This window comes from Lynx canadensis, chromosome C1, assembly GCF_007474595.2.
Source record: "Lynx canadensis isolate LIC74 chromosome C1, mLynCan4.pri.v2, whole genome shotgun sequence".
NCBI lineage: Eukaryota > Metazoa > Chordata > Mammalia > Carnivora > Felidae > Lynx > Lynx canadensis.
Genome location: NC_044310.1, coordinates 44,056,741 through 44,072,232, shown reverse-complemented (window position 1 = coordinate 44,072,232; position 15,492 = coordinate 44,056,741). Strand labels below are relative to the sequence as shown.

Sequence of the window (15,492 nt, the reverse complement as noted above, 5' to 3'; positions counted from 1 at the left end):
GAAGCAGGCTCCAGGCTTTGAGCTGTCAGCACAGAGCCCAACACGGGGCTCGAACTCAGAGACCGCGAGATCATGACCTGAGCCGAAGTCGGACGCTCAACCGACTGAGCCACCCAGGCACCCCAGAATTTGTGGGTTTTTTAAGATTACAGAGTTAGAATTCATAATAAGGTTCGTCTTATATTTTTGTGCTGTTAAGCAGTGGCTGTCCGGCCTGAAGTTAAAGGCAGAATCTTGTATGATGGGTGATTTACAATGGACATTTGCACACAGGGCATCTGGGTAGAGCACCACAGTGTCCACGACAGTGGGATTGCAGAAGCTGGGACTTCTAGAAAGAAGGGGTAATAAACCATGTCACCTGCAAGTCTTTTCCCCCTCCCCTGAGGTTAACTCCTCCTCCAGGCAGCCCTATACCCTAGTTCCTCCTTGCTGAATCCACCCTTTAATCAACAAAACGTGACCTGGCCTGGGTGCTGAACTGCCCAGTCCGTTTCTGTCATACGTGGGCCAGCCCTTCCGTCACCCAGCTCAGTTAATCAGCAATACCTGGGGTCAAGGCCAGCTACGTGATCTGCCGGGCCCAGTGCAGAAAGCAGGGGAAAAGTACCATCAAAGGCACTAAATGATAAAGCCTTTTCTTTTCTCCCACAGTCTCTCTCTTCATAAATATTTGCTATTTAATGTTCTAAGTAAAGAAAAATTAATAACTTAAATTATTGGAATGACTTTACTGTTCATCTTTTAAGTACAAGTATAAGAGCGTTTAACTCTTCATGCATATGAATTTCGTTCTTAATGGACCAGTAGAAATGCTGCACAAAACCAACTCAGCTATTTTTATCTCCCCTCCCGGTGACATGCACATTCCACGAACACTCCAGGGCGGCTTACTAACAAGTAAGGAAGGACTGAAGAGGAAGAAGACTCTGAGCAGCCCCCCCTTTCCCTTCCCTCTTATGTCCTCATTGCCAGCCGGCGTAAGTGGCTGGCTAATACAGGGAAGTAACACAAGTAGGAAATGTTACGTGGGGTTCTTGGCTGTTCATGTTTCTTAGAACGTCATTGCCACAGGGCCTGCCTTTGAGGTTTGGGGTCCTGGCTCAGGCCAGGCCCCCTGGATCTGTAGTGGGGCCCAGCATAGCAGAACAGGCCAGTAGCAGGCTGGGCCCAGGTAAAAGTCAAGGGCAGGCAAAGAGCAGGGGACCAGGAGTGAAGCCAGGGACACGGGACCTGAGGTCACTCAGAGGCAGAAAAGATGAATGATGGGGCGGACAGGTGGGAAAGGAGAAGGGCGGGACGGGGCATGCTGTTTAAAACTTGAACTTTTCTGAGGTTGAGATTTGGGGAAAGGAATGGTTCTAGCTGACCCTTGTGGGCAACAAAGGACTGTTTTTAGGGGAAAAATACAAAAGGCGCTTAAACGTGAGAGAGGTGATGGGTCCCACTCGTCATTAAAGACGGGGTGGAACAAAACTACAGGAGTCTCATCTGTCACCCTCAGGATGACGGCGAGGCAGAAGTGGGAGAACGCTGTTTGGCCTGAGTGTGGGGAAACAGCGCTCTCTTGTGTTGTTTGGGAGGGTATAAAATGGTACAAAGTCTTGAAACAGTATCCATTGAAATTGCATATACTCTTTGAACCAGAATTTTCCACTTCTAGGGATTTATCTTACAGGTAAATGAACGTGCAAATGGGCAAAGATACATATACAAAGGACGTTCGGTGGAATAGTCTGGAAATAATCTAAGTGCTCATCAGTAGGGAACGGATGAAATCAATCAAGGAACACCCATATAGGAGAGCAATGATCCGCAAACATTCTCTGTGAACGGCCGGATAATAGTTAGGTTTTGTGGACCATGAGGTCACTCTAGAGGCTCCCTCTACCCATATAGACAATATGTAAATGAATGGGCCTGGTTGTATCCCAGTAAAATGTTATTTGTGGACCAGATTTATCCCAGGAGCCCGAGTTTGTGGGTCCCTGCGGTAAGTACAGTGTTAGGCACCCACGACCAAGCATGTGTGATGGCTCTCTGTGTGCTGATGCGCAGGAGGCTGTTAGATGCCATCTGTGAGCTGTCTTTATTTGTTGATTTATTTATTTTGAGGTGGGGGAGAGAATGAGTGGGGGAGGGGCAGAGTGAGAGAATCAACCAGGCTCTGCGCTGAGCCCCAACTCGGGGCTTGATCCCACGACCCTGAGATCACGACCTGAGCCGATATCAGTCAGCCTTTCACCTGACTGAGCCCCCCGGGCTCCCCAGGGAGCTGTTGTTTTTTAAGCCCATCTGCTTGTCTGTGCACGAGATGTCTCTGATTCCTAACGGTGGTTGCGTTTGGGGAGGGGAAAGAAGTTGGGTCGGGGAGGAAGGAAGTGGGTTCGGGACTAAGGGGGGAAACGGGGTGAGGGACTACGGGAAAGGAGGCCTGACCTTTGGACTGCTGGGATTTCTGCTGTGGGCGTGTGTGGCTTTTCCGAAAGCAAGCGAGGGAACAATAAAAGCCGTGCTGCACATTGCGCTCCCGTGTCATGTGCCGGGACCCAACAGCAGAGCAGAGCGCAGACGGGTCCCTCCCGAATGGGAGCAGTCTCTCCAGCGGGAGAGCCGCTTCCAGGGGACAGGAGGGAGGAGTCACTCAGCCTCCAAACTCAGCACCCTGCTTCCTTTGGGAAGCCACCACTGACCCCTCTGCTGATGTGGGCCCTGCGTCTTTTAGTCCCAGCTCTCCCCACACGGTAGTCCCATGACCTGTCTCTTCATCACCTGAGGAGAGGGACAGGGATCACCCCAGCGACCAGCATGGAACCTCCTAATTGTTGAACGAGGACAGGAATGTCCTTGGCTTCAAGAATGGGGTAGCAGGTGGACAAGGACACTTGGGAAGACAGACTTGGAGCAAGAGGAGAGGGAAGATACTGAGCTGGGGGCCAAGGTCTCCGCTGTTGGAGCTGGGCAGGCTTGCCAGCTGGTGGGAGCCCTGGAGGAGCTGGTGGGCAGCGCAGGGTGTGGTCGAATTGCGGGGGTAGGCTGTGAAGGGCCACAGGCACCAGAAGAGAAGTGGCTAGTTCTGCTTAGGGTCGGAGGTAGCTCTCAAGCTTGGCCTTGAAAGGTGACGAAGAACTTGCTTTTGTGCATGGAGGGGTGGGGAGCGGTAACACGTTGAATAGGAGTCAGAGAAGGCTCTCGGGGGATGCTGTGAACCAGTGGGCTTGTCGATGACCCTGAGCCAGACCTTGCCCACTCCAGTGAGAGCCGCCCCTGGCTGTGCGACCTCAGGGAAATTGCTTAAGCTCTCTGAATATCGCTTTTCTCGTTCAACAGCATGTATTTTTCAACCACCTATGAAATGCCTGCTCTGTGCCAGCCACTCTGACCCCAACAAAAAAACAGCAATTATAACTACCTTATTTTGCTCCAGGCACTGGGCTGAGTGCCTTCCAGTTGGTATTTCGTTGTTCCCTCAAGTCCTGTTTTACAGATAAGGAAACAACGCTCAGAGAGGTTAAGTAACCACCCCAGGCTATCGCAGTGGGTAAATGTCCGAGCTGAGAATCAAACCCAGACCCGGTTGGTCAAATCCCGGGTACCACCGTGCCCCTCCTGCTGGAGGAGTGTGCCCCGTCACGCTTTCCCCGAGCACGGACCAAGGACCTGGCCCTGATGCATGGAGACACAGCCTTCGTGGGCCTGTTGTCTCTATCGCCAGCCTTTGTCTTTCAGGACATCATCCCCTTCGGCAACAACCCCATCTTCCGCTACCTCTTTGGCTGGATGGTGCCTCCCAAGATCTCCCTCCTGAAGCTGACCCAGGGAGAGACCCTGCGCAAGCTGTACGAGCAGCACCACGTGGTGCAGGACATGCTGGTGCCCATGAAGTGCCTGTCGCAGGCTGTGCACACCTTCCACAATGATATCCACGTGAGCCGGGGCAGGGACTGATCCTGGGCACGCTTGCCCTCTGGGCCTCCGTTTTCCCAGCTGTAAAACGGGCCTGCTCAGCGATGGCCCTGATGGGGAGCCCTGATGGCTCAGCGAAGGCATGGGGGCTGCTAATGAGCACTTCTGTGAGCACATTGTGTCCACTGATGCAGTGAAATGGAGGTGCTCTCGGCTGCGGCCTGGGGGATTGGGAGTGAAGCCAGAGAGGGGGTTCCCTGGGGAGGGGTGGGGTGGGGTAGGCCAGCCGTGAGCCTGTCACCTGTTGGAGAAAAAGCACCAACGCCCCTCTCCCTGGTCCACCCAGGTCTACCCCATCTGGCTGTGCCCGTTCATCCTGCCCAGCCAGCCGGGCCTGGTGCACCCCAAGGGAGACGAGGCAGAGCTTTATGTTGACATTGGAGCCTATGGGGAGCCGCGGGTGAAGCACTTTGAAGCCAGGTCCTGCATGCGGCAGTTGGAGAAGTTCGTCCGAAGCGTGCATGGGTGAGTGGCCCAGAGGGTGGTGCATTTCCTCCGGCCCCAGAGTGCTGCCACAGGGGTGTAGAGCAAGGGCCACGGTGATCAGTCCCGGGGCCAGACCGGCTGGCTGCCTAGCGAGCGTGAGGCCCCAGCAGCCTTGGTTCGGGAAGCACCTCGCGAAAGTACAGAGGTGGGATTGCAGGGGTTCTCACCCTTCTTCCTCCACTCCTCCTCGCATGAACACACCAGCGTCCCCCAGCTGCTCGGGCCAGAGCCCCACCATCACCCTGCTCCCCCTGCCAGAGCAGATGACGCTGTGGTTTTAGATAGGTTTGGGGCTGCTGCTCCGGGTCGGAAGAGCACAGCTGAGGAGGGAGGGGTTCATGACTTGAAAGCCACGCCGGGCCCTGGACGGCATCGCTCAGAAACTGGCCTGGAACAAACGCTTGATGCCTTGAACACGGACACATCTCAAAATAATTAGCTGATTGGGAAACACACACACACACACACACACACACACACTCAAAACAAAAGCCAGGATAAAGGAGACTTGTCTGATTCCATTTACACGAAAGTCCAGAATCCATGGGGACAGAAAGCAGCTCTGCCTGGGTCAGTGGGGGTGACGGACGGCACAGGGGCATGAGGAAAGTTTTGGGGGTGATGGCCCGTGGTCATGGGCTGGACTGAGGTGACAGTTTCAAGGTTGTATACAAATGTCACACTGAGTCAAGTTGTACCCTTTACATATGGGCAGTCAATAAAAAAAAAAAAATGAAAAGAAGGCAGCCCAGTGGCCCCCTCGGCAAAATGGGGGCAAGCGTCCCTGTGCCGCCCTCCACCACCAGCTCGGTAAGGGGGTTGAACGAGAGATCCTCCAGGAGTACTTCCCGCGCCACAAGGCGTGTGACGCGTGGGGGACAGCTGGGGTCCCGCGGGTCCTTTTCCCCTCCCTGCAGCCTCCCCTCCTGTGCTCTGCAGGTTCCAGATGCTGTATGCCGACTGCTACATGAGCCGGGAGGAGTTCTGGGAGATGTTCGACGGCTCCCTGTATCACAGGCTGCGGGAGCGGCTCGGGTGCCAGGAGGCCTTCCCCGAGGTGTACGACAAGATCTGCAAGGCCGCCAGGCACTGAGCAGGGGCCGGCCCCGAGAGACACAGACATGTGGGTGGGCCCCATCCCCCAGGTGCAGGAGGCATCTTCTCTTCAGGCAAGCTTGCCGGCCCTCCCAGATCCACCCTTCCAGAAAGAAACCCCTCCAGAGATCTCACCCGGACCACCCCAGCGGCTCCCAGGGGCGGCCGAGTGGAGTGCAAAGGACATGGGCTCCGGAGTCAGACATACCTGAGTCCAGTTCCCAGTTCCGGCACTCATTAGCTGTGTGACTCCGGGCAAGTCACCCAACCCCTCTGAACCTAGCTCTTTGCCCGTTGAAAGGGGGCAACAGTACCCACCTGCAGGCCACAGTCATCCAGGTCGAGCGCCTGTCTCCTCGGAGGTGCTGGAAACGTGTAGCGGCGGTTGCTATGGCTTCCCGTTCAGCACCTCATCTGACTGGCGAGCTCGGATTCAGCGCCGGGTCCAGGAAGGCTCCGTGCAAGGTCACCTGGGCGCAGGTTTGGCTGGAAGGGTTGAAGGGATGCCCCAGAGCTGGACTGCGGGTGCTTCAGTCAGCCAGAAGCACTCCGCGCCGAGAGAAGGAAGGCTCCTCTCTCCCCCTGGGCTCTTGGGAGGGCAACAGATGGGGCAGGCAGGCCCAAGATGTGCTGTGCCAAAGGTCCCAGTCCAAAGTTCCCTCTGCCGCCCTTAGTAATGCCCTGCCCCTTGCCCCTTCCCGCTTAGGCTTGCGGGCCCATCCCAGCCACCCCCCACGTCTCAGAGAGGACCTTGTCCTCAGAGAAGACAGCACGGACTCCTGCCCTAGCCCAGGTGGAGCGAGTGGCTCCTGCTCTGAACTGGGTCCGGAGATCCTCGGCCCATCCTTGGCTCCTCAACCCTCCATGCCTCATCTGGTCCCCAGAGCGTGCCTAGACACGGTGGGGGTGCATCCACGCTGCTCTGCGGCATGCGGTGGGGGGGTCAGGGGTGGACCACACCAAGCAGGAAAATGGAGATTTGGTGAGGATTCTCGCTGTGGGGCCAGAAGGAAAGACCATCAACTTGATTTCTCCAACTACTCATCCCCCTTCGTTCTCCCCCACCCACAGCTGTAGTTAATTTCAGTGCCTTACAAATCCTAAGCTCAGAGAAAATCAGCTCCGTTTCCCTTCCAGAAGGAAGGGAGCCTCCCCAGGGCCTTCCCAACTCGTTAAGGTTTGATTGTTTATGCAACTCCATCTGAAGAACCGCCCGGCCTCAGCTGAGGACCCAGAATCTGAGAAGGAAGTGTGTCTTGTGGGGAGCTGGGATTAAGCCAACTGTGCCAGGCGGTGACATTCTGAGAGAGAGCACAGCCCGAGAGGCAGGGGCTGGCTTTAAGTCCCTGCTCCCTTGTCAGCAAGCCATGCGACCGTGGGCAGGTCATTTAGGCCTCTGAGCTGTGGCCCCTCATTTTACCCTGTCGGTACAGCCGAGACCTCCCCGGGCCCTCCTGCTGTGGGAGCACATGCCTGTCTTAGACAGTGTGCTTGCAGCGCCCCTGGAAGGTCAGGTGAGAAATAAATCCTCCAAGTGAACACTTGGGCTGTCTCTCAAGGTCCTTCCTTGGGTCCGAGACCAGCTGTCATGTCGCTTTCAGAGAGGCGCACCTGTGGCTTGCAGGGAAGTGTCTGTCCCGTCTCTGTAAGTTGCTAGAATCCTGATGGAACCAGTCTCAACACACTGCAAAGTGTCTTAGCGTGGCCCTGTGAGTGCCGGGCGCGTTCATGGCACTCAGAAGGCAAGGGAACCCCCCTTACCCATTTGGCCCCATGGGTGGGGGGGGGCGGAACGTGAAAACAAAATGAGAAACCTCATTCTCCAGCTTGTCTGCAAAGCATGTGAATTCTGGCTTTAGCTCTCATGTGGGCCCCTGTGCTTCCCACTCGGTGCTAAGCTGATGATCCTACTTCCTGTAGAGGAATGGTTTGCCCGAGCAGAGTAACCCATCAAATAAGGCTCTGTCCTTTCACCAGAGGGGTCTCCATCCTTAAGCCGCTGGGACTGTGGCCAGAGATGCCAGCAGCCTCTATCATGCTAGATGATAGATAGTCCTAGGATAACCAAAATCCTGCCCTTCGCAGACCTCCCCTGGAAACTGGAGCTTGGAGGGGAAGGTCTTGGGATCACGCCAGCCTCAGGTTAATGTTTTGCTCCAGTGATCTCTTGCCCGGAAAGGGGTAGACTTCCAAGCATGGCGAGCCTAGCTACCGGCACTTTCCTGCAGCCAGTCCCATCACTGTCCCTCCGTGTGGTGGTTTGGGGTGCGGTGGGTGTGGAAAGTGAAGGAATAGGCCTCTCCCCTCCAGAGCCCCGAGTTTTTTGGCTGGAAGGATGCATAGATCAGATATTGCTGGAAGGGAAGGGAGGGGGTGGGGATGCGCATGGCAGTGCATGGTGTGTGGTTATTTGTCCGGTGATCACGGGGACCAAGGGGAAAGGCGCGGGTGTCCCCCAACAGGCTCTTGGCTGCAGGCGCTGTGCCCACTGTCTAGAACACTTCCCATCCCCATGGCTGTGTGGCTGCTGCTGCTGCTGCTGCTGCTGCTGTAAAAATAAAAGCGTTACCTGGAAATTAGCCTTTGTCGTTTCTTGCTTTGGGGACCACAACGTGGAGTCAGGCTGGGGCTCAAGTCCCGGGGCAATTTCCCTCTCTGGACCTGCATGCCCGGGGATGAGGGCTGAGAGACAATGTGGGGGGCGGGGGTGGTGCCAAGTTTGTCTCGCGCGATTTTCCAACCTGTTTTCGAGTTTGGCATAGGTCACAACGTGACCTGGCATAGGTTTCAGTAGGAGCCCTCTGACCTCAGCGGGGAGGGTGGAAGCCAGGAGACCAGCAAGAAGGGCCCAGGTGAGCAGGGATAGTAGCTCAGATCAGGGAGGGGACTGCTTGTCAGACATGGTTGTCGGGAGCTCTGGGCTACAGTGCTGGCTTGGTCACTGGAACCCCTTCCTTCCAGCTGCTGGAGCTGGGTTCCCCAGCCTCCCTGGCACTCAGATGTGTCCTCGTGTCTGGGCTCATCGGGACGCGAAGAGAAGTGGGAGAGACCTCCCACGTGAGGTTCTGGCACGTTCCCCTTCCATTAGCTGGATTCCAGCGACAGCCAGGACATAGGCTGTGGCTGAGTCACAAGCAGGAAGGAGCCCGAATCCCTGAGTAGCCGTGTGCAGAACTGCCCGCCGCCTGTTCCGGGGGCAGGAAATAACGGACGTTGTGGCGGAGTCACTGTGCACGTGGGACTGTTTGCTAGAGCTCTTCGATTCACCCTAGTTGGCTGTCAGGCCAAGATGAGCAGAGATGTAAGAGCTGCGTTTAGGACAATAATGTTTTAGGCAAACATGTGGATATACACGATGGACGTCTTCCTAAATTACGTGTGGTACGAAAGGTCCCATCCTGAGGTTCTTTGGGAAGAACGCTTCGGAAATCTTTTCCAGTTCGGTGTCTCACAAATCTGGATTTTGTGAATTCTCTTTAAAGGAGGAGAAATCTTTAGTGCTCCTTAAAATAGAATTCGTATTTCACGCCTTAAATGTCACCCTGCATTGGAACAGCACACGACACACCGTATCGTATTTAATCTTAATCCTGGACCCAGAGCAGGCCCGTTTATACCTGCTCAGGCCAGGAACGGGAAGCTCAAGAAAGGGCAAGTGATTTGCCTGAAGGCCACGGGGAAGCTATTAAACAAGGATGCAACCCCGTCATCTAATCACAGCCTCAAGTCTGGGAAGAGCCTTAGCCAGCGCCAGGTGAGACAGATCTCGAAGCTGTGAAATGAGGCCCCGTGGCTGAGCCGCACACACAGCGGGTGGGCGGGAGGTGAGGATTCCCGCTCCGTCTGCTGAGAAGGGAGGCAGGGAGCGTTCTGCTTCCTTCCAGGGCAGTTCCTTCCACCAGGAGCCCCTCTTGCCTGAACAGACCCTCAGCCCACACCTGCAGCGTCCATGCACTAACATTCATGCAATCGGTTTTCCAAACTCGGCTCACGTAAGAAAAATCAGACTACGCAAGTTAAATGTAGACGTATTTTTTAAATACGCTTTCGTGGGGTGCCTGGGTGGCTCAGCTGGTTAAGTGTCCGACTTTGGCTCAGTTCGTGGGTTTGAGCCCCACATCGGGCTCCGTGCTGACCGCTCAGAGCCTAGAGCCTGCTTCAGGTTCTGTGTCTCCCTCTCTCTCTGCCCCTCCCCCACTTTCACTGTCTCTCTGTCTCTGTCTCTCCCTCTCTCTCAAAAATAAATATTTAAAAAGTTTTAAATATGCCTTCTAGTTCTATCTTGGTTATTAAATGGCCTATAGGTTTCGTCTGGCATGACTAATTAATGCCAGTGACTGCTCTGACAAGCTGTGTTGAGAAAATAGGTTTTGTTGAGGTCTAGGAAGGGGTATTTTGATGGTGCTAGGGGTTGAATGTGTCCCCCACCCCCACCCCCAAAATTTGCATGTTGAAGCCCTGATGTGATGGTATTGGGAGGTGGGGCCTTTTGAAAGTAATTGGATCATGAGGGTGGAAACCCCAGGATGGGATTAGTGTCCTTATAAGAAGAGACTCAGAGGGGCGCCTGGGTGGCTCAGTTGGTTGGGCGTCCCACTTCAGCTCAGGTCACGATCTCGCGGTCCTTGAGTTCGAGCCCCGCATCGGGCTCTGGGCTGATGGCTCAGAGCCTGGAGCCTGCTTCCGATTCTGTGTCTCCCTCTCTCTCTGCCCCTCCCCGTTCATGCTCTGTCTCTCTCTGTCTCAAAAATTTAAAAAAAAAGTTAAAAAAAAAAAAAAGAGACTCAGAGATCTAGCTCTCCTTCTGATCGCCGCCATCTGAGGATACAAGATGTCCATATGCAAACCAGGAAGAGGGCTTTTAGCAGATACCCGATCCGCCAGCACCTTGATCTTTGACTTGTTGACCTCCAGAACGTTGAGTAATAAATGCTTGCTGCTTAAGCCACCCATGCTATGGTAGGCTGTCATAGCAGCTTGAACTGCTGAAGTCAGATAGTGTGAAGATTGTTGACCCAAGGGAACCAGAAATAGCTGAATCCTGCCCTGTCTATCACCTCTCCTCCCCATGGGGTTCCCTAGGGAGCAGACCTAGGGAATGACTTTTGTAATGGGGCGCTGTGAGGTAATAGGAAAAAAATATATAGGTCTCTGTCCCCAGTTCTTGGCACAGGGTTCCTAAAAATCCTTGTAATTTCGGAAGCGATAAAAGCACCAGGAACATCGTTTATTCTAATATCTGGCCTTTGATCCTGATTCCTGACTCTGAGCTCCTAATTCCCTTGGAATTTCCTGGGTGAGAGAAGGGTCTTTTGCCCTAACGAGGCAACTCTGGGTGGGCTCCTGGTGGGCTCCTGGATGGGGTTCTGAGGGTCAAGTTAGAGAAGGTGAAACTCTCTTTAGGGCCAAGGGACCACGGCAGGGCCAACAGCAGGACCCAGGCTTGCTCAGGCTCAAGGTAGGCAGCGAGGAGCCCACGATTACAAGGATTCAGGATGTGAGCTCTGAACAGAAGGGGCTTCCCAGAGCCGCCTCTCACCTGGCCTGGCTGCTATGCCTGGGGTCACTGTGGGCTCACAGTATGAGGCACTGCATAGGGTTCATGATGGCCAAAACCATCACTCTCAGGTATTGATGAGGAACTAACACAGCCAAGAAAAGTCTCATCCTATTAACTATGCTAGCTAAAGCAAAAGTGCTGTGCAACCTAGGTAAGCTTGTTCCTTCTCTGAACCTCAGTTTCCTCCTTTAAAAGCTAGCTGTGCTTGATCGTGCTGACGTATTAGATGACCAGCTACCTAGTTGCAACAGGCCTGCCTATGTGAGATGCCCACTCATTGTTACGTTATCTGTGGTCCAGGTTGCAAGGTTGTGCCAGAGACATAGGTCTGGTGGCATGGCCTATGAAAGGCAGCTTTTGCCCTGCTCAGGGTTGCTCACAACCTGGCAGGACCTCATATTGGACTGGAAGAAACTGCTAGCCTCCCAAGCAACCAGGGGGATGCTAGATGCTGATATCACTTTTATAAGGTTTAGGTGCCAGAGTACTCACCCCAGTCTTTCGTGGACGACTGCAAGAGACTGAACTAGGCAAACCTCTTCCCTGATGTGGAACTCTTTCCTCCAAAGCCTTTAGTCCAACGTATAACAAACAGAGTTTGTACTTTGGTTCAAACAGAGCAGGGCTAAGAGCCCAGCCCTCATGGAGCCCTCCAGCCTTCCTTCCCCAGTGGTCCCCGGAGGCCTCAGCAGAACCCAGTCAACAAACCTCAGCGTTCCTGGTCTCTTACGGCCCCGCCCAGGCAAAAAGTCAAAGGTCACAGGAGCCGGATTTCAGCTCAACATCCATAGGACTCTTTACAAGCATGCCTGCCTGCGCTGGAAGGGACTGTCTTGGAGGTGTGTAAGAAGCTAGGCAGAGAGTTGTTGTTGTGAAAGAAAGCAGTAATCCCAAACTGAGATGCCCAAACCAGCGGTGTGGGAAGGTGACACAATGTGATGCCAGAAAAAATATTTCTGCGCGTTCTGGTCTGGGTCAGAAGCACATCTTGAGGCAAGGATTTCAGTGTAAGTAGTTTATTTGGGAGGTGAAGAAAACACCAGTTGGTGGAAGAGGTGCCAGCCAATAAAATGTGCATTGCCAACAGGTTACCACTGTGGGCAGCTGGAGATGAATTGTGCTGGGAAAACTCTGACAGCCAGAATAAAAACCTACACCTCAGAGTCAGATCCCATAAGGGGTGAGGGAGCTGGGTGCTTATATTCCAATTCCATCGGTCAAATCTGAGGGCAGCTCCCGGGGGGGGGGGGGTGGTATTAATTCCTGTGGCACTTCCCCTTCCATGGAAGGAAGCTTTCTATGGTGGCCAGAGAACCCTTCACTCCATTATGGCTGGATGTCCCTTCTTAGCATACGTGACTTTAGGGACACATAGAAGTTCCTTGGTATTTCAAGGGAAAAGTACTTCAAAGAACTGCCTGATTTAAAGTTGTTACATAGGTTTCTCTTACAAAAAGGCAAGCGTTCCAAAATCGCTGACCTACTCTATGCTGACGGTGACTGTCAGTAATATCACAGCCAACAAATATACTTGAAAAAAAAAAGTACTTATTCTATAAGGCCAATTCATCTTTTTTTAAAAAGTGTAATCGCGGGGCGCCTGGGTGGCTCAGTCTGTTGAGCGTCCGACTTCGGCTCAGGTCACGATCTCTCAGTCTGTGAGTTCGAGCCCTGCGTCGGGCTCTGTGCTGATGGCTCAGAGCCTGGAGCCTGCTTCGGATTCTGTGTCTCCCTCTCTCTCTGACCCTCCCCCCCGCTCATGCTCTGTCTCTCTCTCTCTGTCAAAAATAAATAAAACATTAAAAAAATTTTTTTTAAATAAATAAATATTTTTTTTAATAAATAAAATACATAAATAAAAAACTTTTTATTTAGAATTAATTTTACTTATGGAAAAGTTGCAATGATAGTTCAGAGTTCCCACGTCCCCCTCACCCAGCTTCCCCTAACATTAACATCTACATAACCACAGAATTATCAAAACCAAGAAATTGACTTAAAGTGTACAATTTGGTTAGGCTTGATAGTTGGATATAGCACAATTGTTTATTCATTCATCTCTTGATGGACATTTAGGCTCCTTCCAGTTCAGGGCGCCCACAGATAAAGTGGCCAGGAGCGTCACAGTCTCTGTATGGACTTTTGGTCTCATTTCTCTTGGGTAAATACGCAGGACTAGATTATATGGTAGGTGTATGGTTAGCTTTTGCCAAATTGTTTTCCAAAGGCGTTGTATGACTTTGCATTTTCCACCAGCAGTGTATGAGAGTTCCAGTTGTCCCACATCCTCACCAACACTGGGTATGGTCAGTCTTTTTTAATTTTACCTTTTTTAATACGTGGGTAATAGTATCTCATTGTGGCTTTAATTTGCATTTCCTTAATGACTAATATATATATATTCCGAATATAAGTCCTTTATCAGATCTATGATTTGCAAATGTTTTCTCCCAGCCTATGGCTTGTCTTTCCATTATCTTAATAGTGTCTTGGAAAAAACAAAAATTTTTAAATTTTAATTAAGTCCAATTTCACGATTTAACAATTTATTCATACCATACCAAAGTATCCTCTATAGAATAACAGTTAAATTTGTATCTAAGAAATTTCTGCCTAACCCAAAGTCCAGAGATTTTCTTCCTATGCTTTCTTCGAGAAGTTTCATTAGTCAAGGTTTCACATTTAGGGTTTTGATTTGTTTTGAGTTAATTTTTGTATATGATTTGAGTCATTGATCACAATTTTTTGCATATTGATAATCAACAGTTTCCCGCACCACCTGTTGAGATCATTCTTTTTCCACTGAGTTGTCTTTGCACCTTTGTTGAAAGTCAGTTGTCCATTGGCGTGTGGGGCTGTTTCTACATTCTCTGTTCTGTTCCTTTCATCTGTCTATCTTGACACCAATTTCACACTATGGAATAAGGTAATGTTATTCCCCCAGATTTGTTCCTCTTTTTCCAAGTTGTTTTGGCTATTTTACGTCTTTTGTATTTCCATATGTTTTAGGATCAGTTTGTCAATTTAAAAACAATTACCGGGATTTTGATTGATATTGCATTGAATCTACAGATCAACTTGGGAGGAACTGATATCTTAGCAATATTGAGTCTTTTGATCCATGAACATGGTATAGCTCTCCTTTATTTAAGTCCTCTTTAATTTCTCTTGGCAGTATTTTATAGTTTTCAGTGTAAACATATGTATGTTTTTTGTCAAATTTATACCTAAATATTTCATAGTTTTGAGACTATTATAAATGGCATTTTAGCTTTTCAATTGTTGGTAACCACTAATATATAGAAACATTTGCTTTTGGGGCACCTGGGTGGCTCAGTCAGTTGAGCATCTTGCTTCAGCTCAGGTCATGATCTCACAGTTTGTGGGTTCGAGCCCTGCTTCGGGTTCTGTGCTGACAGCTTAGAGTCTGGAGCCTGCTTCAAATTCTGTGTCTCCCTCTCTCTCTGCTCCTCCCCCTCTTCATGCTCTGTCTCTCTCTCTCCTTCAAAAATAAATAAAAACATTTTAAAAAATTTAAAAGAGAAATATTTGGTTTTGATATGTTGATTTTATTTCCTGAAAACTTGCAAAGCTGACTTATTAGATCTCGTCCACATGTATTTTGGCTTATCAAAATACTCATAGTGGTTTTTTTTCACATAGGCAACATGTCTGTGCATAAAGACAGTTTTACTTCTTCTAAAACAGTCATTTTGACTTAAATGAGAAAGTAACTGCTTTTTATAATATACTCACACTCTGAAGAGTGGAGTTTTGTGGCTGAGGCAGTGGTGTCCCAGCCTCCTTTTTTTCTAGGGACAACACGCTCCTGCCATCCTACACAATCTCTCACTGACACAAAACAGTGAGGGAAGAAGATGACATTGTGAACAGCCCCACAGATCCATCTATAGGCTAGACTGGTGTGCTCACAAGGCTGAACTCTAAGGGTGAAATCGATTGTTCCCAATGGCTGCACCTTGCCTGGAGGCCAGCAGCCTCCTCATACGTAGCATTAGGCCCTGCTGAACTTCCAGAAGCATCCTGGGATGGAGATGGAGAGCACCAGAAGGGGGCCTAGAGCTGTCTTATGACATATACTACACTTTTCCACCTCTTTTTGGATTTTAATAATCAGGGAGTCAAGCAATTTGACTTTAGAAGAGGTTCCAAGAGTGTCAACCACATTCCACCCCATTAGTCCATCTGCTATCTGGCTCCCATGTTCATGTCACTGGCTAGTTTGAATTCTCAGCATAACTGATCTTTCATAGCAAAAAGTATCTGGCCCCAGCTGTCCCAGCAGACCATGTGACCTCCAGGTAGATGTCTCCAGCAAAAGCATTCCCATTATATCCTTCCCCTCTAGGCATTCCCATGTGTCC

General features: G+C 51.2%; 1 protein-coding gene across 1 annotated transcript in view; it reads left to right on the top strand.

The window, feature by feature from the left end:
• Positions 1-8,123, top strand: part of DHCR24 (24-dehydrocholesterol reductase) — a 28,429-nt gene extending 20,306 nt beyond the window's left edge. Inside the window, exons 7-9 of the mRNA XM_030325983.1 lie at positions 3,730-3,927; positions 4,253-4,431; positions 5,392-8,123. Coding sequence (XP_030181843.1) covers positions 3,730-3,927; positions 4,253-4,431; positions 5,392-5,545 — 531 coding nt within the window. The 3' untranslated portion in view covers positions 5,546-8,123. The remainder of the gene's footprint in view (positions 1-3,729; positions 3,928-4,252; positions 4,432-5,391) is intronic.
• The last annotated feature ends 7,369 nt before the right edge of the window (positions 8,124-15,492 follow it).